The 26,843-nt window shown below is 46.1% G+C and overlaps 1 protein-coding gene across 2 annotated transcripts in view; it reads right to left on the reverse strand.

Annotated features, from left to right (window-relative positions):
* Positions 1-25,528, reverse strand: part of USHBP1 (USH1 protein network component harmonin binding protein 1) — a 124,724-nt gene extending 99,196 nt beyond the window's left edge. Inside the window, exons 1-2 of one of the 2 annotated variants that reach the window (XM_069739098.1) lie at positions 25,470-25,528; positions 19,432-19,581 (exon numbers count right to left, since the gene is read on the reverse strand). In XM_069739098.1, coding sequence (XP_069595199.1) covers positions 19,432-19,495 — 64 coding nt within the window. In that variant the 5' untranslated portion in view covers positions 19,496-19,581; positions 25,470-25,528. The remainder of the gene's footprint in view (positions 1-19,431; positions 19,582-25,469) is intronic. The other variant, XM_069739105.1, reaches the window with a different exon arrangement.
* Between the last annotated feature and the right edge of the window lie 1,315 nt (positions 25,529-26,843).

Raw genomic sequence — 26,843 nt, forward strand, 5'->3', positions numbered from 1 at the left:
CACCTCTGGGACCGTTTTGGTGGGCGGGGCACCTCTGGGTCCGATTTGGTGGGCGGGGTCACTCTGGGTCCGATTTGGTGGGCGGGGTCACTCTGGGTCCGATTTGGTGGGCGGGGTCACTCTGGGTCCGATTTGGTGGACGGGGTCACTCTGGGTCCAATTTGGTGGACGGGGCACCTCTGGGTCCGATTTGGTGGGCGGGGCACCTCTGGGTCCGATTTGGTGGGCGGGGTCACTCTGGGTCCGATTTGGTGGGCGGGCCACTCGGGGTCCGATTTGGTGGGCGGGCCACTCGGGGTCCGGTTTGGTGAGTGGGGCCACTCGGGGTCCGATTTGGTGGGCGGGCTACTCGGGGTCCGATTTGCTGAGCGGGGCCACTCGGGGTCTGATTTGGTGGGCGGGGCCACTCGGGGTCCAATTTGGTGGGCTGGGTACCTCAGGTCCCAATTTGGTGGATGGGTCACTTTAAGAGCTGATATTATCTGGCAAAACTGTGTCCTGGTGGGGTCATGTAGAGTTCGTAGGCGTTGGCATAGTAACTGGGTCTGACTGCGCATATCAATGAGCTGATCAGCCAGGTGGCAGTTGGCAGTTATTTTGAAATTGCCTCAGAAATCAGCCTTTATCCCTTATTGGAACAATTTCCCCATTGAAATGCATTGAGACAAAATTTTCAAACGCCAATTGCACCAAAACTACAAATCGGATCGACACGAAAAATACTTAGCACACCTCTCAGGAACGCTGGCTTCGAAACGACACCTCACTGGAGTCTGTGCGTGCAGTGGTTCGGGCCGCATTAATTGCGGACTGAATAATAATAATAAGAAGAAGAAGTTGACTACGGTGGAATAACAATATAGTGCTTTTTACAAAGCACTATAATAAGAAGTTGACTACGGTGGAATAACAATATAGTGCTTTTTACAAAGCACTATAATAAGAAGTTGACTACGGTGGAATAACAATATAGTGCTTTTTACAAAGCACTATAATAAGAAGTTGACTACGGTGGAATAACAATATAGTGCTTTTTACAAAGCACTATAACTAAACATGGTACAGCTGAAAATGTCATCTTGTCCCGCAAAAAACAATCCATCACACAGCTCCATCAGTGAAAAAATAAAAAGTTATAGCTCTCACAAGAAAGGGATGCAAAAATAATTATTTTTACAATAAAATAGTTTTTATTGTGTAAAAGCGCGAAAACATAAGAAAATGATATAAATGAGGTATCTCTGTAATCTTTCTGACTCGAAGAATAAAACTGCCTTATCAATTTTACCACAAACGGAATGGCATAAACCCCGTCCAAAATAGAAATTCCTGAATTGCTGGTTTTTGTTCATTCTGCCTCCCAAAAATCGGAATAGAAAACAATAAAAAAAAGTCATGTGCCCGAAAATGGTACCAATAAAAACGTAAAAAAAAAATTATAGCGCTCAAAATGTAGTGATGCAAAAACTATTTTTTGTAATAAAAAGCGTCTTTTTATGTGTGACAGCAGCCAAACATAAAAACCCAATATAAATCTGGTATTGCTGTAATTGCACCGACCAGTAGAATAAAGTCGCCTAATCACCTATACCACACGAGAAATGGCATAAAAAATAAATAAAACCAATTCCTCATCTATTGTAAATATTTTCATTCTGCCTTCCAAAGATCGCAGTAAGGCCGGGATCACACACAGCGAGATACGGCCGAGCCTCGCAGGTTAAAACCAAGCTCTGGCACCGGTACTCCAGAGCGGAGCGTGCGGCCGCATAGCAATACATGGAGCCGCACGCTCTGCTCCCGAGTGCCAGTGCCAGAGCTTAGTTTTAACCTGCGAGACTCAGCCCTATCTCGCCTAAGGCTCGGCACACATTTGTCCTGCGCTCTGCGTTGAGCGCTTATACCGGAGTTTCCATGTAAATCTCTGAAATACGTGATTCAGACGGAACCTCTGGTGGAATATTCCCTATAATGAGGCAGATGGAGGCAATGTGAACGCCGCCTGGCCTGTGATCCGGAAATGTCCATCTTTTTAGGATTACACAAAAATTCTGTTGGCGACAGTTTTATCCACTTCTGAAAAGTACTGTGCTAAACAGAGGCCAGATGGAGTCCAGAGTAACTCTGCTGCCTCATTATAGTGAATGGATCCCTCGAGGGTTTCATCTGAGTCATGTCACTGAAAGATTTAGATGGAAACCCCAAAGTAAGTGCTCAGCGTAGAACGCCAGATAAATGTGATCCCAAGCATTACGTAAAATGTTCCCAATAAAAGCTTCAACTCAACCCACAAAAAAAAATCCCACAGTGTACCTAAACCACATATAGCATCCACGTTTGGCATTTCTGAAGCAATGAGAGCCCACCTAACTTACGGGTGCATGACTCCAGAAGCATGGGCTGGGCATAACGCACTGGTGACTGCAGCGTACTGATCACTACAGTGGCAGTTTGCAATTTTATCAGCGTAATGATCACTACAGCGTACTGATCACTACAGCATACTGGTCACTACAGTGGCAGTTTGCAATTTTAACTTGGCAACATTCATTGATTGTTTCTGGACAATACCCATGGAGTCAAAATCAGCACTGCACCTGTAGATAATTTCCAAAAGGGGTATAATTTCCAAAACGGGGTAAATTTGACAGAAATATTGCTCTTATAGCAATTAGGGGCTCTGTATATGGAATCCGCAAACTCTTCTAGGAAAATCTGCGCTCCAGGAGGCAAATAGCGCTCCGTTACTCCCGAGTCTCTGCATATGGCTAAGCTGTACTGTACGGCCAAATATGGGGTATTGCCACGTTCAGTAGAAATTGTAGGACATATTTTGTTGCCATTTTTACCCACTTCTTGTGTGAAAATGTAAAATCTGGGGCTCAAACTAAATTTTGATGGTAAAAATGTAGTTATTTTTTCTTCACATGAATAGGCAAATACTGCTCCGTTCCTCCCGAGTCTCTCCGCATGGCTAAGTAGCACTGTACAGCCTCATATGGTGTATAGCCACATTCAGTAGAAATTGTGGGACATATTTTGTTGCCATTTTTACCTACTTCTTCTGTGAAAATGTAAAATCTTTGGCTAAAACAAAATTTTGGTGGTAAAAAGTTATTTTGTCCTCACTGCCCAATGGTAAAAAATTCTGTGACACACCCATGGTGTCAATATGATCGCTGCACCCCTAGATGAATTGATTGAGAGGTGTACTTTGTAAAATGGGGTTACTTACTGGGGGTGTTCTGCTGTTCTGCCACCTCATGGGCTCTCCCAGTGGGTCATAGCACCGGCAAACCTTAACAGTAAAAATCTGGCGCTCCTTGCCTTCTGAGCTTTGCACTGTGCCTGAAAAATATTTCCCAATTACATGTAGGGTATTGGCGCATTCAGGAAAAAATGGACCTCAGTTTGTTGTAAAAAAAAATTTCCTATTAGCTCTTAAAAAATTAAAAACGTGGGGCTAAAACAACATTTTTGTGAGGAAAATGTGATTTTATTATTTCCATGTCTCAACGTTATAAATGTCTGTGAAGCACCTGGGGGTTCAAGGTGCTCACCACGCATCTAAATACATTAATTTTAGGGTCTAGTTTCCAAAATGGTGTCACTTGTGGGGGGTTTTCACTGTTTTGGCACATCAGAGGCTCTCCAAATGGGACATAACATCCACTAATGATTCCAGGACATTTTACATTCAAAAAGTCAAATGACTCCATCTTTTCCGAGCCCTGCCGTGTGCCCAAACAGTAGTTTTCTCCTTCATTTTGGTTATCTGTGTACTCAGGAGAAATTGACCAACAAATTCTATAGTGCAATTTCTCCTATTACCCTTCTGAAAATGAAAAATTTGGGGCTAAAATAACATTTTTGTGAGGAAAATGTGATTTTATTATTTTCATGGCTCAACATTATAAACTTCTGTGAAGCACCTGGGGGTTAAAGGTGCACACCATGCATTTAAACGCATTCCTTGAGGGTTCTAGTTTAGAAAATGGTGTAACTTGTAGGGGCTCTCCAAATGGGACATAACGTCTGCTAATGATTCCAGGAAACTTTACATTCAAAAAGTCAAATGATGAACTTTCCCTTCCGAGCCCTGCCGTGCACCCAAACAGTGGTTTTCTCTCTCATATTGGGTATCCGTGTACTCAGGAGAAATTGCACAACAAATTGTATGGTGCAATTTCTCCTTATACCCTTATGAAAATGCAATATTTTGTGCTGAAAACATATTTGTTGGGAAAAGTGATTGTTTTTATTTTTATGGCTCAATGTTATAAACGTCTGTGAAGCACCAGAGGGTTCAATGTGTTCACCACACATCTAGATCAGTTCCCTGAGGGGTCTAGTTTCCAAAATGGTATCATTTGTGGGGAATTTCCACTGTTTAGGCACATCAGGGGATCTCCAAATTGCGTTCGCCAATTGTTCCATTAAATTTTGCATTCAAAAAGTCAAATGGCGCTTATTCCCTTCCGAGCTCTGCAGTGTGCCCAAATAGTGGTTTTCTCCCTCATATAGGGTATCGGCATACTCAGGAGAAATGGCACAACAAATTGTATGGTGCAATTTTCCTTGTTACCCTTATGAAAATGCAATATATTGTGCTGAAAACATATCTGTGGGGAAAATGTTTTTTTTTTTTTTTTTTTTTTACGGTTCAACGTTATAAACTTCTGTGAACCACCTGAGGGTTCAATGTGCTCACCACACATCTAGATCAGTTCCCTGAGGGGTCTAGTTTCCAAAATGGTTTCACTTCTTGGGGATTTTCACTGTTTAGGCACATCAGAGGCTCTCCAAATGTGACATGGCGTCCGCCAATTGTTCCAGAAATTTTTGCATTCAAAAAGTCAAATGGCGCTTCTTCCTTTCCGAGCTCTGCCGTGCACCCAAACAGTGGTTTTCTCCCTCAATATTTTGGGTATATTCTTTCATATAGACCCCTCAAAGTGACTTCAAATGTGATGTGGTCCCTAAAAAAAAATGGTTTTGGAAATTTTGTTGTAAAACTGAAAAATCGCTGGTCAACTTTTAAACCTTATAACTTCCTAACAAAAAAGTTTTGGTTCCAAAATTCTGCTGATGTAAAACTATTTTGTGTGACATGTATCTGTGATTTAAAGACATGAAAATTCAAATTTTGAAAATTGCTAAATTTTCCAAATTTTCGCCAAATTTCCTTTTTTTTCACAAATAAAAGCAAGTCGTGCCAAAGAAATTTTTACCTCTATCATGAAGTATAATATGTCACGAAAAAACAGTCTCAGAATCACTGGAATCCGTTGAAGCGTTCCAGAGTTATAACCTCAAAGTGACAGTGGTCAGAATTGTAAAAATTGGTAGGTCATTAACGTGCAAACCACCTTTGGGAGTAAAGGGGTTAAATAATCCATGAATTTACAAATAAATATCCATTTAATCTATTTCTTAAACAAGGGGTCAAGTTCCCAGATAGCAGATGCATATCTTGGTTTTAAGTGGTGATAACAATGAAAAAAAATGTATTTCAGAAGTAAATTAAGATATACTGGCTAGATGTTTTACAGTCACTAAATATGCACCCAGTGTTAGGAGTCGAGTTTCCTCTGCTGCACAGGGGGAATCTCGATCCGTGTCTGTTGCGGTCTCCCATTCGGTATCGGCCACAGTGGGCTCTGCTCAGCGGAGACGTTGCTCCCAGCGTCTCGCTGGGGCTGATTCGGTGCATAGGGTCACTACTTCCTTTTCTGGCTTTCCTATGGTACCCTGCACTGATCTGCGGCGAGCGAGCCTCTCTGGGACTAAGTCCTTGTTTACTCACACTGAGCATGCCCAGGGCAGGGTCTCCCATTGGAGGTCGAGGGCCACATGTTCGGTCACATGCTCAGGTGCTGCAGTACATTCCATTGGTCCTTCTGGAAGGTCCTGAAAGGGCAAAACATGCTCAGGTACTGCAGCACTTTCCATTGGTCCTTCTGGAAGGTCCTGAATGGGCAAAAACTTCAGTAGCAGCTTCCTGTGCTGCAACTATATAAACTGCGCATGACCGCACGGCCATGCGCTAGTATTGTCTTATGTTATGTGCTTTGCGCCAGTGTGGTCACATGTATGTGTGTTCAGGGACCCGGCTGAAATAAGCCCCTAGAATGCTGGCTCCTCCGGCGAGGAGATTGAGTCTGAGTGTATTCAGGGACCCGGCTGAAATAAGCCCCTAGAATGCTGGCTCCTCCGGCGAGGAGTTTTGTGTGTTTGTGTGACCACTGACTGCTCTCTGTTTGGGCAGTTAGCCTGTGCCTCTGTGGAGTCTAACAGGACACAGTGCTTTCCTTTCACGGCTACTCAGTGAATTAACTGAGTTAGTCTATACCGCCATATAGCTCCGCCGTTTGCTAGCAGCAGGTACTCCTGCACGGTGGACCCCGGGCTGCGAACGCACCAATATCAATAAACATCTCTATTTACTCGGTGCGTTCCGCTAGCCCTAACAGAATACTAGCGCCAGGGTCTGGCTAGTAAATGGCGGACATTCAGCAATCTTTCCGGTATATCCAGCAGCTGGAGGGTAGGTTGGCGGCTCTCGAGAGCTCAACCTCAGCTGTGGATGTTACCGCAGTTGCTGTACAGGCTGCTAGCGTGGCTGCAGCAACCTTGTCCAGTGCCACCCCTGTTCCGACGTTATCTCGCCTCCCGCTGCCAGAAAAATTTTCTGGAAATAGCAAAACTTGTAGGGGATTCGTGAGTCAGTGCTCTATTCACCTCGAGCTCCTGGCTGCATGTTTTCCTACAGAGCGGGCTAAGGTGGGATTTATTGTGTCTCTTTTGTCGGACAGGGCGTTGGAGTGGGCTACGCCGCTGTGGGAGCGTGGTGATCATGTGGTGCAGAGTGCTCCGTTGCTCCTGAGCACTCTGAAAAAGGTCTTTTTAGGACCTCAAGTCACCCATGACACAGCGCTCCAACTACTGGCATTAACTCAGGGTGAGTCCTTGGTCAGCCAATTTTCCGTCCGCTTCCGTACTTTAGCTTCCGAGCTGGAGTGGTCGGATAAAGCCCTTATCCCCATATTTTGGAGGGGCCTGGCTGACCACATTAAGGACGCTCTGGCCACTAGGGAGATTCCTGCCACACTGGAGGAGTTAATAACTGTCTCTACTCGTATCGACCTCCGTTTTAACGAGCGGCGGTTGGAGCGAGCCCAGTGTAGGCAGAGGTTTCGGCTGGCTCCCACCTTCGCCAAACCTTTGGAATCTCCAGTCCAGGCATCCGAGTCACATGAGGCCTTAGAGGTGACACGAGCGGGATCCAAGTCTCAGTCTGCCTGTGCACATAAGGTCCGTCATGTTTGCCAGCAGTCAGGACACCTTGCCTCCAAGGGTCCTCAGCGGTCGGGGAAACGTCAGCGTCTAGTGGCAGTTGGAGGAGGTACACTAGACACGGCGACGTCTGCCTCAAAGTTGTCCTTCAAGGGGACAATTACCATAGGCCCATCCACTCTTATGGTCGAGCTATGCATGGATTCTGGGGCAGAGGGTAACTTTATGTCTTCCGCTTTTGCCCAGCGTCACGCAATACCCTTGGTGATGCTCGCCAAGCCGGTAACCGTTCGAGTGGTAAATGGGTCAACACTACCTTCACAGATTACCCACCAAACCATTCCTTTCACGCTATCTGTGTCTCCATCACATCAGGAGATAATCTCCCTATTAGTCATTCCTGAGGGAATTGATGAGGTCCTGTTGGGGATACCATGGCTTCGCTACCATTCTCCTAATATTGAGTGGTCCTCTGGGAGAATTTTGGGATGGAGTAAATCTTGCGAGGGTAGATGTCTGAGGGAGTGCGTTCAGGTTGCTACTACACAGGTACCCGCAGATCTTTCCTCTCTCCCCAAGCACTATTGACCCTATGCAGACGTGTTCTCCAAAAGAGCTGCGGAGACCCTTCCGCCTCACCGCCCCTATGACTGTCCTATTGACCTCTTGCCTGGTGCTGAGCCTCCCCGGGGTCGAGTCTATCCGTTATCTCTCCCGGAGACGGAGGCAATGTCCCAGTACATCCAGGAGAATCTGGCAAGAGGATTCATTAGGAAGTCAGTGTCACCGGCAGTGGCAGGGTTCTTCTTCGTACAGAAGAAGACTGGAGACTTACGTCCATGCATAGACTACAGGGGTCTTAACGCCATCACCGTTAAGAACAAGTACCCACTACCCCTGATATCTGAGCTGTTTGATAGGCTACGGGGAGCGAGGGTATTTACAAAGTTAGATCTGCGGGGTGCTTACAACCTGATTCGCATCCGTGAGGGGGATGAATGGAAGACGGCTTTTAACACCAGGGATGGGCACTATGAATATCTGGTGATGCCCTTCGGGCTCTGTAATGCCCCAGCCGTTTTCCAAGACTTTGTGAACGACATCTTCCGGGATATGCTCACCACCTCGGTCGTAGTCTATCTGGATGATATTCTCATCTTCTCTCCAGATATTGACTCCCATCGGAGAGATGTTCGCAAAGTCTTCGACCTCTTACGGGCAAACTCCCTCTACGCCAAGTTGGAGAAGTGTGTGTTTGAGCAGGAGTCCTTGCCTTTCCTTGGTTATATCATCTCTGCCCAGGGTTTGGCTATGGATCCTGCCAAGCTACAGGCTGTAATGGACTGGCAGGAACCCCATTCTCTTAAAGCGGTGCAGCGCTTTATGGGGTTCATTAATTACTATCGCCAGTTCATTCCACACTTCTTGGTTGCCCTCACCAAGAAGGGAGCAAATCCCAAGTTGTGGTCAGAGGAGGTCTCCAAAGCCTTTCTCTCGATCAAGTCACACTTCGCTAGCGCTCCCATCCTACATCGCCCCGATGTTGATAAGCCATTTATCTTGGAGGTGGATGCCTCATCCGTTGGTGCTGGAGCAGTCCTTTTCCAAAAGGATGCTCAAGGTCGGAAGCATCCTTGCTTCTTCTTCTCCAAGACCTTCACACCAGCGGAGAGGAATTATTCCATCGGGGACAGGGAGTTGCTGGCCATGAAGTTGGCTTTTTCGGAGTGGAGACATCTCTTGGAGGGAGCTCGCTTTCCCTTCCAAGTCTTCACTGACCACAAGAACTTGGTGTATCTGCAAACGGCCCAGCGGCTGAATTCTCGCCAGGCTAGATGGTCCCTGTTCTTCTCCCGGTTCCATTTTACTCTCCATTTCCTCTCCGGGAAGAATAACATTCGTGCTGACGCTCTCTCCCGCTCCGTGGTGTCATCGGAGGAGGAGGAGCCTCGGCTTATTGTCCCTTCTGAGAGCCTGAGAACTGTACCTCCGGTTTCGCTAGAGTCTGTGCCCCCGGGCAAGACTTTCGTACCAGCTAACTTGCGACCGGAGGTTCTCTCTTGGGCTCACTCCTCCAGAGTGGGTGGGTATTTTGGGACCAAGAGGACATCTGAGCTTCTGGCTAGAACATACTGGTGGCCGCATATGGCACGAGATGTCAAGGACTATATTCAGGCGTGCGTTTCTTGCGCCCAGAATCGGTCTTCTCGGCAACGGCCTGCTGGGTTGCTTTTGTGGCACCCCTAGGGGTATTTGCCACAAAAAGAGTTACTGACACTGAATACAAATACTAAAATAGCAAGACTGCACTACCACCTCCGGCCAGAAGGGGGAGCTCCAGAGACTCCCCTTGATCCATTCTGGTCTGAGAGAAGAACTGGCAGTTGGGCTAAGGAGCTGAAAGTGAGAGGTCATACAGCTGAATTTCTAACAGCCCTATGACGGTTTCCAGGCCCAAATCACCGGCCTGAGGAGAAGAGGGACAGAGAAAAGGGACATTGTGAGAACCGGGTAGCATTAATCACTACCCAGAACAGGCGCAAAGACGGATACCGGATCCGTGGCTGTATTCATTATATATAATACAGCAACCGGAAAAATGTGAGGTGATATCAGCTTCACTAGGGCCGGACGCAGCAACAGACACAGAGTTCAGCGGTACTCCCGGAGGGGGTAAGCCGATAAAAGGACTCGGGTTGCCCGTCGAACCAGGACCCGGAGGGGACAGATTGGACCGGCAGCCAGTTCACATACAGCAGCAGGGCCACACAGAAATTGCGCACAATAAGAGGCGAAGACCCCGGCAGGGTCAAAGTAACTCAGAGTTCCCATACAGACTCCGGTGACAGGACTGGTTGTAAATCCTTTTATGTTAAAGTAAACTGGTTAAACGTTTCAGTGCCTCAGTCTTTCATTTGGACAATAGCCATCTATCCAGGATCGGGATCATCGCCGCTGGGAGAACCTGCTGCTGATCAAGTAAGTGCCTGTCCCCTCACGATACCCCTTACACTGTGCATTGCCTGAGGCCACAGCACCGGGTCAAGCCACCCGTGACATCCCCCTCAAGAGACAGACCCCATTGGTCCGGTGCTAGGTATCCCGGTCTCTTGGGCGTCACAATTGGCGTCACGAACAGGATCTAGCCAGCCCGTATACCGGGTATTGTGTGCCGTGATTGGAGCCCAAAACTGTGAAAACTTGGATGAAAAATCTTGAAAATTGACTTTATTAAAGAAAAATCCATTCCCCATTGAAAACTATTGAAAGTGACCTTTCCCCATTGGTTATAATGGAGTAAAGATGGCCGCCATCCCCTGAGGTAATCACTTCATAACCGTTAGGCACGAGACTGTTAATTGAGCTACGCCATCACCTGAGCCCCAGTCTAACTGAAAAACTTCAGAATCCGCCATTACAGAGCGCGGTGGGTGGGAGCAGCAGGGGGCGTGTCATTGTGGGCGGCACCAAGCTGAGCTCTCTGACATCAAAGCAAGGGGAAAATCGATCATGCTGCACAGCGGAACGAATCAACACTATCCCGACGGAAGCGGAGGACCGGAAGGGTCCGGATTGACTAAGGGGGCACAGTATGTCGCAGCACGGAGACGCCGCAGCACCCGGCGACGCTAATGCAGCTGAAAGACAGAGTGTCGATAGAGAGTCCGGTAGCGCAGCGGTGCAAGGAGTGGCGCCCATCATGCCGGTGCTGATGCCATATACCCCGGGTGGCCCATGGCTTCCAATGTATGAAGGTGAGCCTAATACCCTTGACGATTTCAGAGAAAAGATGCTGGCCCATTTTGACATGTTCCCTGTGGGTGAAGTTCAGCGTGTTAGTCTCCTGATGATGCAGTTAAGTGGCCATGCTAAGCGAGAAGTCACAGCATGGGCAGCTGATCTAAAAGGCACTGTTGAACGCATATTTGCTGGATTAAAAGCTACATTTGAAACCACTGCCAGCAGCAAAGCTAAAGTACGATTCTTTAATTGCAAACAAAAAGTTAATGAGGGCGTGAGAGACTTTGCCTTAAACCTGCAGGAAGCCCTTAAATCACTTACACTGGCTGAACCCATTTTTAACACCGGAGCGGATAAACTGCTAAGAGATCAATTTATTAAGGGACTCTACACCCCTTCTCACCGGGGGCATGTGAGCATGCTTGTTTTTAAGAACCCTGAATTGACATTTGCCCAATTAAAGGAGAGCGTTATACGTCTCCAGCTGGCAGAGGCACCTCGGGATCAGGAGCCTGCGCAACTCATGGCAGAGGCTCCTCAACAACATGGAGTACCTGTGACATCAGCTATGTCCGGGGCCATTGCTAAGCCCCTGGGGCCCAGTACTAATGAGGCTCTTCAACAAAAGCTTGACTCTTTAACTGATGTTGTTGCTTCAATGGCTAAAACCATGCAGGAGATGAGAGGACCCAAGATGGAGTTGTCAAACCGTAGAGAAGGTGTTCCATGGATGAGACCCCGGAGATACCCGACATGGCGAGGACGACCCCGCGACCGCTACCAACCGGATGGACAGCCCATTTGCCGCCGTTGCCAGCAGCCAGGCCACTTTGCACGAGATTGTGATTTAAACGGGAATCCCCTGGGAATGCGGGCCGCTTCGCAGGAATGAACTTTCAAGGCCCAACACCCTGGCACGACAGGTACATCGGAGGACGACCCATTATCCCTATCGTGCTGGACGGAATGCCCCTCAACGCTTTGCTGGACACAGGTTCCCAGATTTCATCTATACCGTATATCCTTTATATGAGGTACTGGGCTGATGCAGATATTGATAAAGGGCCCTCTGATGTTGAACTAGATATATGGGCCAGTAATGGTAAGTTGGTACCGAAACTAGGATTCAGGGAGATGACCATAAAGATTGGTAAAGTAGAATTGAAGAAACAGGGTATAATTGTTGTTGATGTTGACCGGCGGAACTGTGAACCAACTGTATTGATAGGAATGAATGTGTTAGAGAACTGCTTTTCCGAAGTCATTTCTGTCTTACAGCAAATTGCTGAAACTGCCCAATCCTGCCAGCAGAGAGTTCTCCGGAGGGAAATAAAAGTATTGATGTTAAGGCAACAGGTAGAAGTTGCAGGTGGAGAAATCGGCAGTGTGAGGGTAAGTGATTCAACGTCTATTGTAATCCCACCAAAAACAGAAATGCTGGTATGGTGTAGAGCAGCCATTGGTACTAAGGGACGAGATTATCAAGCCTTAATAGAACCAGTGTACACCGACAGCAGGCCCACTATACTCACAGCACGAGGGATAGTCGAGGTACACCGGGGACGAGTGCCGGTACGACTTTTGAACTGTGGAGAGGAAGAGGTCACTTTGCCAAGGTATGCTACAATGGCAAAGCTATATACTGTTGACAACAATGCCATCACAGCCATTGAGCCCTTAGAACCAACCTGTCAGGTGGAAGGCAATGGCTCAGATGGAGAAATGGGGGATTGGTGCCAACAGCTACACGTGGGCATAAATTCAACACCTACCCATCAAAAACAAGGGGTGTATAGGCTAGTGACGGAATATGAACAAGTCTTCAGTAAACACCCATTGGACTTCGGACGGATAGAAGGGGTAGAACACACAATCCCCACAGGTGACCATCCCCCAATAAAAGAAAGATATAGACCCATACCGCCCGCTCACTATCAATGTGCAAAAGATATGCTGAGGGAAATGAAACAGGCCGGGGTAATAAGAGACAGCTGTAGCCCCTGGGCGGCCCCTCTAGTGATTGTCAAAAAAAAAGATGGAACTATGAGAATGTGCGTAGACTACCGGCAGATTAATAACATCACCCATAAAGATGCCTACCCTTTGCCTAGGATAGAAGAGTCCTTGACTGCTTTGAAATCTGCTAATTATTTTTCCACCTTAGACTTAACAAGCGGGTATTGGCAAGTCCCTGTGGCTGAGAGAGATAAGGAAAAGACAGCATTCACCACACCAATGGGTCTAAGTTAATTTAATCGCATGCCGTTCGGACTCTGCAATGCATCCGGTACCTTCCAGCGGCTGATGGAATGCTGCCTCGGACACAAGAACTTCGAGACCGTCCTCCTGTACCTAGATGATGTGATCGTCTACTCAAAGACTTACGAACAACACTTAAAAGACTTGGCAGAAGTGTTCGAAGCCTTATCCAGGTATGGCATGAAAATCAAGCCATCCAAATGTCACCTTCTCAAGCCAAAGGTACAGTACCTGGGACACATCGTGAGTTCGGAGGGAGTAGCACCGGATCCTGAGAAAATAACCGCCATAAGGGATTGGCCGAGACCTACCAGCGCAAAAGAAGTGAGGCAATTCCTGGGATTGGTGGGTTACTATCGCAGATTTATAAAAGGATTTACCAAGTTGGCAGCATCTTTGCAAGACGCCTTGGTAGGGCAGACGAAGAAACCTTCAAACCGAAACCCTCCTTTCCAGTGGAACGACGAAAGGGAAGACTCCTTTGAACAACTAAAGAAGGCACTAACCGGAGAAGAGGTTCTGGCATACCCAGATTACCATCAACCTTTCATCCTCTACACCGATGCCAGTAATGTGGGACTAGGAGCGGTGCTGTCACAAAAGCAAGAAGGTCGGGAGAAAGTCATCGCCTTTGCAAGTAGAAAGCTCCGGCCTACTGAAAGAAATCCAGAAAATTATAGCTCCTTCAAATTGGAACTACTGGCAGTAGTTTGGGCTGTGACGGAACGTTTCAAACACTATCTGGCTGCTGCAGAATTTATTGTCTATACTGACAACAATCCGTTGACCCACCTGGACACAGCCAAATTAGGTGCGTTAGAACAGCGATGGATAGCCCGGTTATCTAATTACAACTTCAAGATCAAGTATCGAGCAGGTCGCAAGAATGGAAATGCCGATGCCCTATCCCGGATGCCACACTTGAGAGATGTAGAAGAAGAAATGGGGGAGCTTGAAGAAATTGAACTACCAGCCTTCCATCATCCCAAGGCAAAACATCATCAGTCAAGTACCTATCAGAAACAACAAGAGGTGAATTTTAATCCGTTAGCACACCATAGATGGGCTGACACCCAAGACAGCAATCCGGCTGTGAAGTTGGTGAAGGAACTGTTAACTGAGCAAAGTGCATATCCCGATGAGGATGCCCCAGAAGAGACGCATCAACTCTGGAAAGAGAGAGGCAAAATGTTCCTGTATCAAGGGAAGCTCTGTAGAAGGTACACCAATCCGAAAACACATGAATTGGTTTGGCAGATTATCGTGCCTAAACAAGATGTCAAGATGGTCCTCGAAGCTTACCATAATGGTGCTGGTCACTTTGGTTGGAAAAAGTTAGAAGTACTTCTAAGAGAAAGATTTTATTGGGTCGGGATGAGAAAATCAATCGAACAGTGGTGCAGAAATTGTGGCCCGTGCAACCTCAGAAGAAACGATCAAAAGAACCAAAGAGCACCACTGCAGCCCATAATCACCAAACAACCACTTGAACTTGTAGCCATAGACCACGTGAAGTTAATACCAAGCCGGTCCGGCTATGTCTATGCCTTGACCATCGTGGACCATTATTCACGCTTCTTGGTAGTAGTACCCGTAAAAGATCTGACAGCAAAAACAGCAGCCAAAGCGTTCCAAATGTACTTTTGTAGACCCCATGGATATCCGGAACAGGTTCTCACCGACCAAGGTACAGCCTTTGAATCAGAGATCTTCAGAGAATTCTGTAATATGTATGGTTGCAAAAAGATCAGGACGACGGCCTATCATCCACAAACAAACGGCTTATGCGAGAAGATGAACCATATTGTAATAGACCTACTAAAGACTTTACCTGAGACAGAAAGGAATCAATGGCCAGAGAAATTGCCTGACTTGGTGGATCTGTATAATCATGTCCCGGTGAGCTCCACCAACTGCACCCCAGCTTATCTTATGCGTGCAAGACCCGGCCAATTACCAATCGATCTAGAAATGGGAATTCTGAAACCAGACGCAGAAGTTCAAGACTCCAATTGGGATATCATACGGCAAAAGCAGTATCGCCAAGTGCAAGAGAGTGTGGAAAGAAGCCTTCAGCAAACTAGAGAAAGACAAGAGCGAACTTTCAACCAGAATGCTCTAGCGACCCCATTAAGACCGGGTGACCAAGTGCTCAAGAGAAATCGTCGAACCAATAAACTGGACAATCAGTGGGAAGCCGTACCCTACACAGTTTTACCAACAAGAGTGGATAATCCTAAAATGTGTCTCATTAGCAAAAACGGAGGCTTAACATCTGTACTAGTGTCAAGAGACAATCTTAAATTATGTCCGGAAGCATTGAAAGAGCCAGACGTTGTCCAGCCAGAACCAGAAGTTATTCAACCCATACAGGTTCAACCAGTAAAGGAAAAAGAAGAGGAAGTGTATCACACCTGTATAGGAGACTTTCCCAAAACCCTACTAACATACCATGGTGCAGTAGTGGTTCCCATAGTGGCCTTTTATCCAACACCGAACCCAATACCAGAAGTCCCAAGACAGGAAGAGGCTGACCCCGTACTACAGGAGGTTCCAGGCCAGGAAGAACAGATTCCTGAAAAGAGTAATCCCATTCACGGTGGACTTGCCAACTCCATAGTTATGGAATTATCTTTAGCAGAGCGGGCAGATACTACATCCGCAGTAGACAGTAGTACTCCACATGAAGAGATACCGCTATTACGTAGATCACAGCGTAGTACCCAGGGTCAATTACCGGCCAGGTATGCAGATTACCAACTATGAAGCTCATAATGTGAATTGTATATATGTTATGCCGTATATAGTTAAACAGAAAATGTAGTATAGTCATTGTTATCAGTCTGCAACGTTTAAGCCCAGTACCTACAGAGACTTGTCTGTATGAACTTCTTGCATATTCTTGAACTTGTTATCAGCCCGGAGGCACTAAATCAAAGCTCTGGAAAGACTGCTTTTTGAACTTTGCTTTTTGCTCTTTTTGAACTTTCTTTAGACTTTATATTGAGTACCTTCAAGGGTAGAACTGTATTAATGGACGCTATTTGAAGTGACTTTTTACAGAACTCTATTTTTGTTTCCTTGAGTGGTTTTTGTAACTTTTCATTTTTAAGACTCTGTACATATTAATTGTTATTTCAAAATGTTATCGTCCCACAGTCCCGGAGTACTGTTCTTAACTAAGGGGGAATGTGGCACCCCTAGGGGTATTTGCCACAAAAAGAGTTACTGACACTGAATACAAATACTAAAATAGCAAGACTGCACTACCACCTCCGGCCAGAAGGGGGAGCTCCAGAGACTCCCCTTGATCCATTCTGGTCTGAGAGAAGAACTGGCAGTTGGGCTAAGGAGCTGAAAGTGAGAGGTCATACAGCTGAATTTCTAACAGCCCTATGACGGTTTCCAGGCCCAAATCACCGGCCTGAGGAGAAGAGAGACAGAGAAAAGGGACATTGTGAGAACCGGGTAGCATTAATCACTACCCAGAACAGGCGCAAAGACGGATACCGGATCCGTGGCTGTATTCATTATATATAATACAGCAACCGGAAAAACGTGAGGTGATATCAGCTTCACTAGGACCGGACGCAGCAACAGACACAGAGTTCAGCGGTACTCCCGGAGGGGGTAAGCCGATAAAAGGACTCGGGTTGCCCGTCGAACCAGGACCCGGAGGGGACAGATTGGACCGGCAGCCAGTTCACATACAGCAGCAGGGCCACACAGAAATTGCGCACAATAAGAGGCGAAGACCCCGGCAGGGTCAAAGTAACTCAGAGTTCCCATACAGACTCCGGTGACAGGACTGGTTGTAAATCCTTTTATGTTAAAGTAAACTGGTTAAACGTTTCAGTGCCTCAGTCTTTCATTTGGACAATAGCCATCTATCCAGGATCGGGATCATCGCCGCTGGGAGAACCTGCTGCTGATCAAGTAAGTGCCTGTCCCCTCACGATACCCCTTACACTGTGCATTGCCTGAGGCCACAGCACCGGGTCAAGCCACCCGTGACATCCCCCTCAAGAGACAGACCCCATTGGTCCGGTGCTGGGTATCCCGGTCTCTTGGGCGTCACAATTTACTCTCTACCGGTGGCAGACAGGCCCTGGGAGATGGTCGGGATGGACTTTGTGGTGGGTCTACCCAAGTCGCGTGGCTGCTCTATTATTTGGGTTGTCACCGACCATTTCTCCAAGATGGTGCATTTGGTGCCGCTTCCTCGGTTACCCTCAGCACGGGCCTTGGCGGTGTTGTTCATTAAACATGTTTTCCGTTTGCATGGTATGCCTGATAAGATTGTCAGCGATCGGGGTCCCCAGTTCGCATCTCGGTTTTGGAGAGAGCTCTGCCGTTTACTCAGCATAGAGTTAAACCTCTCCTCTGCATACCATCCCGAGACGAATGGGTTGGTGGAGAGAACCAACCAGACTCTGGTGACATATTTGCGACATTTCGTCTCTGCTAGGCAGGAAGACTGGGCATCTTTGCTACCTTGGGCGGAATTTGCCCTGAACAACGCCGTAGCCGATTCCACTGGTCAAACTCCTTTTCTCCTTAATTACGGCCAGCATCCGCGTGTCCCTGTGCCCATGCCCGTGTCATCCACCGATTCTAGGGTGGCAGACTGGGCGGTGGAGGCACGTGACATCTGGGACCGCACACAGGATGCCATCCGGGCCTCCAAGGAGAGAATGAGGGTTTCGGCTGATACACACCGGCGCCCCGCTCCGGTCTTTGCTCCTGGCGACTTAGTGTGGCTCTCCGCCCGTAGCATCAGGCTGCGAGTTGAGTCCACTAAGTTTGCTCCTCGCTACATTGGCCCGTTTAAGGTTCTGGAACAGGTCAACCCTGTGGTCTACCGTTTGGCTATTCCTCCACGCCTTGGTATCACCGATACTTTCCACGTTTCCCTCTTAAAGCCCGTTCATTTGTCCCGGTTTTCCGAGTCATCTGCTGGGACATCGGGTTCATCCACGGATGAGTTTGAGGTGAATGCTATTGTGGGGTGCAAGGTGGTACGTGGCAAGAAATTTTATCTGGTGGACTGGAAGGGTCACAGCCCAGAGGATAGAACCTGGGAGCCTGTGGAGCACATTCGGGCTCCGCTGCTTATTGCAGCTTTTGAGCGTAGTGAGGCTCAAGGAGGGGGGGGCCCTAGGAGGGGGGGGTAATGTTAGGAGTCGAGTTTCCTCTGCTGCACAGGGGGAATCTCGATCCGTGTCTGCTGCGGTCTCCCATTCGGTATCGGCCACAGTGGGCTCTGCTCAGCGGAGACGTCGCTCCCAGCATCTCGCTGGGGCCTATTTCGGTGCATAGGGTCACTACTGCCTTTTCTGGCTTTCCTATGGTACCCTGAACTGATCTGCGGCGAGCGAGCCTCTCTGGGACTAAGTCCTTGTTTACTCACACTGAGCATGCCCAGGGCAGGGTCTCCCATTGGAGGTCGAGGGCCACATGTTCGGTCACATGCTCAGGTGCTGCAGTACATTCCATTGGTCCTTCTGGAAGGTCCTGAAAGGGCAAAACATGCTCAGGTACTGCAGCACTTTCCATTGGTCCTTCTGGAAGGTCCTGAAAGGGCAAAAACTTCAGTAGCAGCTTCCTGTGCTGCAACTATATAAACTGCGCATGACCGCACGGCCATGCGCTAGTATTGTCTTATGTTATGTGCTTTGCGCCAGTGTGGTCACATGTATGTGTGTTCAGGGACCCGGCTGAAATAAGCCCCTAGAATGCTGGCTCCTCCGGCGAGGAGATTGAGTCTGAGTGTATTCAGGGACCCGGCTGAAATAAGCCCCTAGAATGCTGGCTCCTCCGGCGAGGAGTTTTGTGTGTTTGTGTGACCACTGACTGCTCTCTGTTTGGGCAGTTAGCCTGTGCCTCTGTAACAGGACACAGTGCTTTCCTTTCACGGCTACTCAGTGAATTAACTGAGTTAGTCTATACCGCCATATAGCTCCGCCGTTTGCTAGCAGCAGGTACTCCTGCACGGTGGACCCCGGGCTGCGAACGCACCAATATCAATAAACATCTCTATTTACTCGGTGCGTTCCGCTAGCCCTAACACCCAGAAATCACTACTATCATTACATGACAGAAAAAATAAGTATGATTTGAATTTTATAGTGGTACCTTCATCGCAAGCATTTAACACTGGTGGCTGGCTTTCGTTTTCTGATTTGGAAGATTCCTCCATATCTTTATACTATATTGGTCACTTCTCATTCCATCACCGTCTACTTGCTGGCAAAAGTAATACAAATACTTTAGTTCTTCTACTTTCTGTAAAAGAAGCCATATCATCATGTATTTAATCAGTATAGCCCAAAAGATTATTTTATGGGGACAATGATGAGCCAATAACTTTCACAAACACACCATCTTTATAGAACTGATGAACCCTGAAGAGCCCTGAACAATAGCCCTATTATAAATTACTACTATAATTAGTTTTCCTGTGTCCTCTACAAGAGAACTGCTGCCAGACTGTCTGGGGAAGTCTTATCATCAGCAGAACAAGGAGCGGCTGGATATCTCTCTTCAGGACTGCCATACACAATACACTATCAGCGGATATCACCTATATCAGCATGTTTCTCCAAGTTTAGTCTAAAGGTACCGTCACAAGCGACACTGCAGCGATATAGGCAACGATGCCGATCGCTGCAGCGTCGCTGTTTCGTCGCTGTGTGATCGCTGGAGAGCTGTCCCTGCGCTTAGTAACCCGATGTTTACCCTGGTTACCAGTGAACACATCGCTGGATCGGCATCACACACGCCGATTCAGCGATGACAGCGGGGTGATCAGCGACCAAAAAAAGGTCCTGATCATTCCCAGCGACCAACGATCTCCCAGCAGGGGCCTGATCGTTGGTTGCTGTCACGCATAACGAGTTTGTTAACGATATCGTTGCTACGTCACAAAAAGCAACGATATCGTTAGCGAAATCGTTATGTGTGAAGGTACCTTAATATGTATGGCGGTCTTAAACGTTTTACATGAACTTTATGACTAACTGCCAGTGACATCACATGCATATATTTAGAAATCATTTTTATACACTTAGAAGTCATAACACCATTGCATCAACATCTTATTATAATTTTTCTTTGTAATGTAACGAGCCCTCAAGGTGATAATTCCAAGTATTATAGATATTAATATATATATAGATATATATACGGCGGCATGTAAACATTTGGGCACCCTTTGTCAAAATTACTGTTATTGTTAACAGTTAAGCAAGCTGAAGATTAAATGATCTCTAAAGGGGGTAAAGTTAAAGATGACACATTTCCTTTGTATTTTAGGCCAAAAAATATATATTTTCATCTTTTACATTTCAAAAATTACAAAAAGGAAAATGGGCCAATGCAAAAGTTTGGACACCCTGCAGAGTTAGTACCTAGTAGCACCCCCTTTTGCAAGTATCACAGCTTGTAACCACTTTTTCAATTCTTGTTTGAGGGATTTTCATCCATTCTTCCTTGGACAATTCTTCCAATTCTGTGAGATACCTGGGTCGTCTTGCATGCAATATTTTGAGGTCTATTTTTTTCAATGATGTTCACATCAAGGGATTGTGAGGGCCATTGCAAAACCTTCAGCTTGCACCTTTTGTGGTAGTCTATTGTGGATTTTGACGTGTGTCTAGTATCATTATCTATTTGTAGAAGCCGTCCTGTTTTCAAATTCAGCTTTTTTTTTACTAGTGTAATGTGTAGTGTAAATAGCGTTATGTTGCATCAAGAATTTGTTGAAATTTCATTGAATCCATTCTTTCCTCTACCCGTGAAATGTTCCCCATGCCTTTGGCTGAAAACACAACCCCAAAGCATGATTAATCCACTCCCGTGCTTAATGGTTGGCGAGATCTTCTTCTACTGAAATTATGTGCATTTTGTTCTCCACACATACGTTTGATCATTGTGGCCAAGAATTATAACCTCATCAGTCCACAGGACTTGTTTCTAAAATGCATCAGGCTTGTTTAGATGTTCTTGCATGCTTCTGACACTGAATTTTATAGTGAGGACTCAGGAGAAGTTTTTCATCTGATGACTTCCATGAAGGTCATATTTGTGCAGGTGTCTCTGATCAGAAGAACATTGTACCACAACTACAGAATCTGCAAAATCTTTCTGAAGGTCTTTTGCAGTCAAACGGGGGTTCATATTTGCCTCTCTAGCAATCCTACAAGCAGATCTTACTGAAATTTTGCTTGTTCTTCCAGACCTTATCTTGACCTCCACTGTTCCTGTTAACTGCCATTTTTTAATTCCATTTCAAACTGAGGAAAGGGCAACTTGAAAATGCTGTGCTAGCTTCTCATGGCCTTCTCCTGCTTCGGGGGCCTCCACCATTTTCATTTTCAGACTCCTAGGCAGCTGCTTAGAAGAATCCATGGCTACTGTTTTATGGCACAAGGCTAGAGGAAGCTGAGTTTTTTTAAAGCTGGTTAGTGAACGAACTATAACCCTAACAGGCTAATAAAGGTCTGAAACCTTGGTCAAAGTTATCTGACCACACAAATGCAGTGTATACAATGTATATGTGTGTATATATATATATATACATATACAGTGGGGCAAAAAAGTATTTAGTCAGTCAGCAATAGTGCAAGTTCCACCACTTAAAAAGATGAGAGGCGTCTGTAATTTACATCATAGGTAGACCTCAACTATGGGAGACAAACTGAGAAAAAAAAAATCCAGAAAATCACATTGTCAGTTTTTTTAACATTTTATTTGCATATTATGGTGGAAAATAAGTATTTGGTCAGAAACAAAATTTCATCTCAATACTTTGTAATATATCCTTTGTTGGCAATGACAGAGGTCAAACGTTTTCTGTAAGTCTTCACAAGGTTGCCACACACTGTTGTTGGTATGTTGGCCCATTCCTCCATGCAGATCTCCTCTAGAGTAGTGATGTTTTTGGCTTTTCGCTTGGCAACACGGACTTTCAACTTCCTCCAAAGGTTTTCTATAGGGTTGAGATCTGGAGACTGGCTAGGCCACTCCAGGAGCTTGAAATGCTTCTTACGAAGCCACTCCTTCGTTGCCCTGGCAGTGTGCTTTGGATCATTGTCATGTTGAAAGACCCAGCCACGTTTCATCTTCAATGCCCTTGCTGATGGAAGGAGGTTTGCACTCAAAATCTCACGATACATGGCCCCATTCATTCTTTCATGTACCCGGATCAGTCGTCCTGGCCCCTTTCCAGAGAAACAGCCCCAAAGCATGATGTTTCCACCACCATGCTTTACAGTAGGTATGGTATTTGATGGATGCAACTCAGTATTCTTTTTCCTCCAAACACGACAAGTTGTGTTTCTACCAAACAGTTCCAGTTTGGTTTCATCAGACCATAGGACATTCTCCCAAAACTCCTCTGGATCATCCAAATGCTCTCTAGCAAACTTCAGACGGGCCCGGACATGTACTGGCTTAAGCAGTGGGACACGTCTGGCACTGCAGGATCTGAGTCCATGGTGGCGTAGTGTGTTACTTATGGTAGGCCTTGTTACATTGGTCCCAGCTCTCTGCAGTTCATTCACTAGGTCCCCCCGCGTGGTTCTGGGATTTTTGCTCACCGTTCTTGTGATCATTCTGACCCCACGGGGTGGGATTTTGCGTGGAGCCCCAGATCGAGGGAGATTATCAGTGGTCTTGTATGTCTTCCATTTTCTAATTATTGCTCCCACTGTTGATTTCTTCACTCCAAGCTGGTTGGCTATTGCAGATTCAGTCTTCCCAGCCTGGTGCAGGGCTACTCCATAGTGGAGTTTGGAGTCAGACTGTTTGAGGGTGTGCACAGGTGTCTTTTTATACTGACAACAAGTTTAAACAGGTGCCATTACTACAGGTAATGAGTGGAGGAAAGAGGAGACTCTTAAAGAAGAAGTTACAGGTCTGTGAGAGCCAGAAATCTTGATTTGTTTGTTTCTGACCAAATACTTATTTTCCACCATAAAATGCAAAAAAAATGATAAAAAAACAGACAATGTGATTTTCTGGATTTTTTTTTTCTCAGTTTGTCTCCCATAGTTGAGGTCTACCTATGATGTAAATTACAGACGCTTCACATCTTTTTAAGTGGTGGAACTTGCACTATTGCTGACTGACTAAATACTTTTTTGCCCCACTGTATACACAAACAGTACCTTAACAAAGTGCACTCATCCCCAGCCAGCAATCTCAGAAGGCTCCTTGCATTAGTACTATGTAATTGTCTAAGGGTCACTTCCATCTGTCTGTCTGTCACGGATATTCATTGGTCACGGCCTCTGTCTGTCAAGGAAATACAAGTCGCTGATTGGTCGTGGCTGTTTTGCCGCGACCAATCAGCGACGGGCACAATCCGGAAGAAAATGGCCGCTCCTTACTCCCCGCAGTCAGTGCCCGGCGCCCGCATACTCCCCTCCAGTCACCGCTCACACAGGGTTAATGCCAGCGGTAACGGACCACGTTATGCCGCGGGTAACTCACTCCGTTACCGCCGCTATTAACGCTGTGTGACCAAGTTTTTACTATTGATGCTGCCTATGCAGTGTCAAAAGTAAAAGGATCTAATGTTAAAAATAATAAAAATAAAAATCATTAAAGGGACACTGTCACCTGAATTTGGAGGGAACAATCTTCAGCCATGGAGGCGGGGTTTTGGGGTTTTTGATTCACCCTTCCTTACCCGCTGGCTGCATGCTGGCTGCAATATTGGATTGAAGTTCATTCTCTGTCCTCCATAGTACACACCTGCACAAGGCAAGATTGCACTGTGCAGGCATGTACTACGGCATGTTTTTTAACCTGTGATATACGTGGCTGGGCAATATACTACGTGGCTCTGTGCTGTATACTACGTCGCTGCGCGTCCGCGCCTGCGCACTGCAGTACTTTGCTCTGCCCTCAACAGGGCAGACAAAGTACGCCTGCGCCGGAGCCGTGGCTGAAGATCAGAAGAGGTCTTGGAATGAAGATGGGAGGCGCCGCAGCGGACCAGAGACACCCATCCGACCGGACCAGCAGCGGGACCGCCCCTGGGTGAGTATAATCGAACGTCTTTTTCTCATCTTTCAGGTAACATCGGGGGCTTATCTACAGCATTACAGAATGCTGTAGATAAGCCCCTGATGCCGGTGGGCTTACCTCACCCGCGATTTTCGGGTTGACAAGTTCCCTTTAATTCTCCAGCAGGACTTGGCACCTGTCCACACTGCCAAAAGTACCAATACTTGGTTTAAAAACAACAGTATCACTGTGCTTGATTGGCCAGCAAACTCGCCTAACCTTAGCTCCATAGAGAATCTATGGGGTATTGTCACAAGGAAGATCACAGGCTGATCGCTTCCATGCCGCATTGATGCAGTAATTGATGGAAAAGGATCCCCGACCAAGTATTGAGTGCATTTACTGAACATACATTTCAGTAGGCCAACATTTTGGATTTTAATATCATTTTTCAAGCTGGTGTTATAAAGTATTGTAATTTACCGAGATAATGACCTTTGGTTTTACATTGGCTGTAAGCCATAATCATCAACATTAACAGAAATAAACACTTGAAATAGATCACTCTGTTTGTAATGACTCTACATTTAGTTTAACTTTTTGTATTGAAGAACTGAAATAGATTAACTTTTTGATGATATTCTAATTTTGTGAGAAGCACCTGTATTTTCACGTCATTAGTATTTATTCTTTTCTACGTTCAAGCTTTCTAAATAAAAACGACAGACAGAGCAGTGTGAGCATACGATTGTGAGGTCAAAATGAGGTTTGTAGGGAGTGGTTAAAGAATACAAGAAACAGGAAAATCAAATATCCTGCTTTGTTACAACAGAATTTACAGTGAGTCGGACAATCAACTTCATATAACCACACTGTTCTTCTATAATAGACAGAAATGAAACATAAAATCTAAAAACTGCAGTGTTTTACTATTATTTATGCACCAATAGGAAGCTTATAATAAATAAACAAAATAGTGTATCTGTATATGAAGACCTATAAAAAGGCATAGAGCTGTAAAAGTATTGCCATCCCAGACAAAGTTCTACCGCTACTATACCTACCATAGTCAAACAAAAAACAGTAGATAAGTGTTACAAGTTGACAACTGTCGATCTATTGAGCGTGTTTCAACAAGGTATATGAACGCATGCACTTACCACTACTACCCAGAGCATCCAACGTAGCCAGGAACATGTAACACACTGAAAGCTAAAAGAGGAAACAGGACGTGATATGGAGACAGGGACATTCATTTTATAGCCAGGGGCTTCCTGAGGGAGATGACAAGGTAAACTGTGGCAGTTTTTTTTTTTCATTTAAAATATTCTCACAAAAGTGTTTTTAGCAACAAGCAAATATATAATTAAATTATAAAGCTAAACTTCATAACAACCTCTTGCATCTTTTATTTTTTTAGGAGTTGTGACTATTTTTGTATTATTTTTTCTGAAGTCCTTAATTGATGTCCATTAAATAAGTGATAACTTGCTGTTTGCGTGGACTTCCAATGAACCTGAGAGTGGTTCTGTTAGGATTTGCAGATTGTGCTAAATAAAATAAATAATAAAGCGCAATGGTAACCCGGGGTCCACCGTGCATAGATGGAAAACTGCTGCTAGTAAACAATAATGAGAACACACGGCGAGCGATTGCCTGTACACACTGTGTTAACGCCACTCAGTATGAACAGGACACTGAGTTCCAACCTCTGTTATTAACCAGAGAGGAACAGTACAGAAATGAAAGAAAAGCTCTGCTACTGAGCTGTGTCACTTGCACACAGAAATGAAAGAGCTGCTCTATAACTGAGCTGTCATTCGCACACAGGAATGAAAGAACTGCTCTGCACTGAGCTGTGTCACTCGCACACAGAAATGAAAGAGCTGCTCTGCACTGAGTTGTGTCACTAGCACACAGAAATGAAAGAGAAGCTTTGCAACTGAGCTGTGTCACTAACACACAGAAACGGAACAGATGCACTTCAACTGAGCTGTGTCACTCACACACAGAAATGAAAGAGAAGCTCTGCAACTGAGCTTAAAACCCTGACTCAGGTTGTGCTTGCTCTGGAACTCTGCTGTGTTAACCGCACACATGTAGGTACCAGATGCTAAGTCAATGGCTAATTGCCCCCACTGACGCTAGCTGGGGCAATTGGCTACGTGAGTGGTAGAAACTCACGTAGCCATACATAAAATGATACTAACGCACCCTCGTGTGCTGCTGGAGGCATTTTATACATAAGGAACGGCCCCAAGCACGTCCAGTCGGGTGAGACCTCGCAAGCAGGCCAATCCAGAGTTGCCAAATCACCAAGAGGAAGATGCCACCTCATGGACATGCTCAGTAAGTGATTTCTGGACTTAGACTCCAGAGGGTTTGGTCACCGCTGCCTATCGCTGGTTACCATAGACTTGGCTGGAGAGTCAGCATTAACCAAACAAACAGCCAAGCCTGAGCAAGAGGTTGGGACCAACATCTATGCTCAGCAGCACCTGCAGCGGCTGAAGCTTAATGGGAGACCGCAGAGG

Source organism: Ranitomeya imitator, chromosome 1 (assembly GCF_032444005.1).
Source record: "Ranitomeya imitator isolate aRanImi1 chromosome 1, aRanImi1.pri, whole genome shotgun sequence".
Lineage (NCBI taxonomy): Eukaryota > Metazoa > Chordata > Amphibia > Anura > Dendrobatidae > Ranitomeya > Ranitomeya imitator.